We start from the raw sequence: 1,480 nt of genomic DNA, 5'->3' as shown, positions 1-1,480 counted from the left end.
AACACTAATGATATTCAATGGGTATCTCAACTTATCATTTCAGATACGGCTAAATGGAATGTTCCACTTCTTCGGTAACTTTTCACTCCTCTTTAGGTGCACTCTATACTAACTATTCCCTTAAATCTGCAATCATAGGATAAATTAATTTGGCCTCTGACTTCAACTGGTATATTCTCAACTGCTTCAACTTATTTCCATTTATGCAATATTAACTCACCAACAACACCTCTTTCATTAAACACGAGTTTTTGGTTAAAATTCTGGAAGTTAAAAATTCCATTCAAGTTGCAGATTTTTATGTGGAAGGTCATACATAACACACTACCTGTGAAGAATAATTTACATCATACAACTAATACTGATGATATTTGTGTCCTCTGCAATGCTCATCGGGCAGAAGATGTAAATCATTTGTTTTTTACTTGCCCTTTTGTTGTTGCAATATGGAGAGCTTGTTTACCACAACACCTTGATCACCTTCAAAAATTTGCTACACTTCAGGAATGGATTATTTCTTGGACAATAGACGTTGTTATCAATTTTAGTTCAGAGTCTCCTTCTTTACATGGCATGATTGCAACTATATGGTATATTTGGAAATACAGGTTTAAAGTTCACTATCAACATGAAATAGTGAATCCTAACTCTACTTTGCATCCATTCTTTCATTATCTGGCTAATATCATTCCTATTTCCCATACATCACATAATAGTCAGTCTGCAGAGCATAATCATCATTGGACACCTCCACCACCAGACACTTTAAAAATCAACATAGATGCTTCTTTTCGCAAACCTTTTAATTTGGCTGGAATTGCAATGCTAACTAGAAACTCTACAGGATCATATGTTGCAGGAAAAAGAGTTCTTAAAAGAGTAAACCATGTGCATCAAGCTGAAAGTTGGGCTTTACTAGAAGCCATGCATTGGGCAGAGCAACAAAACTGGAAGAAAGTGGTATTTGAGTCTGACTGTGAAAATGTCGTCTTGTCTGTTAATGAAGGACTACTACCTTCTTGGCAATCTTCCCCCTTGTTACATAAGTGTGTTCAACCTTGTAATCTTCATAGTAACTGGTCTTGTGTGTATATTCCTAGAGTCTGTAATAAAGCAACAGACTGCTTAGCTAAGTTTGTCGGCCGAACTAGTAGTACTGGAGAGTGGCGGCAAGTTCCATCGGCTTCTCTAACTATAAAAATAGCTAATGATGTACCATATGTTTAATATAATATATTACTCTTTGTCAAAAAAAAAAAAAAAAAAAAATTAAGAAATGGAAGAGAATTGAGATCTAATTTAGAGGGGAATGAAAGATTAAGTTCATATATATGGATACAATGCTGCTGATCTTTATAGTGGTGAGTTTCTTTTATAATTAAGTTGATAAACAAAAGTGGATGTGATGGTCTTTTGGTGAGTTATAGATGATGACGGTGATTGAATAAACCCTTTCAGGTACATAGTAAACCCATGTACT

The 1,480-nt window shown here is 34.8% G+C and overlaps 1 protein-coding gene across 1 annotated transcript; it reads left to right on the top strand.

Annotated features, from left to right (window-relative positions):
* The first annotated feature begins 300 nt into the window (after window positions 1-300).
* On the top strand, window positions 301-1,227 carry LOC113324762. Its single transcript, XM_026573050.1, has one exon. The coding sequence runs from the start codon at window positions 301-303 to the stop codon at window positions 1,225-1,227; it is 927 nt and encodes a 308-aa protein (XP_026428835.1).
* Window positions 1,228-1,480: the final 253 nt, after the last annotated feature.

The sequence above is a fragment of the Papaver somniferum genome, chromosome 11, assembly GCF_003573695.1.
Source record: "Papaver somniferum cultivar HN1 chromosome 11, ASM357369v1, whole genome shotgun sequence".
Classification (NCBI taxonomy): domain Eukaryota; kingdom Viridiplantae; phylum Streptophyta; class Magnoliopsida; order Ranunculales; family Papaveraceae; genus Papaver; species Papaver somniferum.
This window is presented reverse-complemented; position numbering and strand designations above follow the sequence as displayed.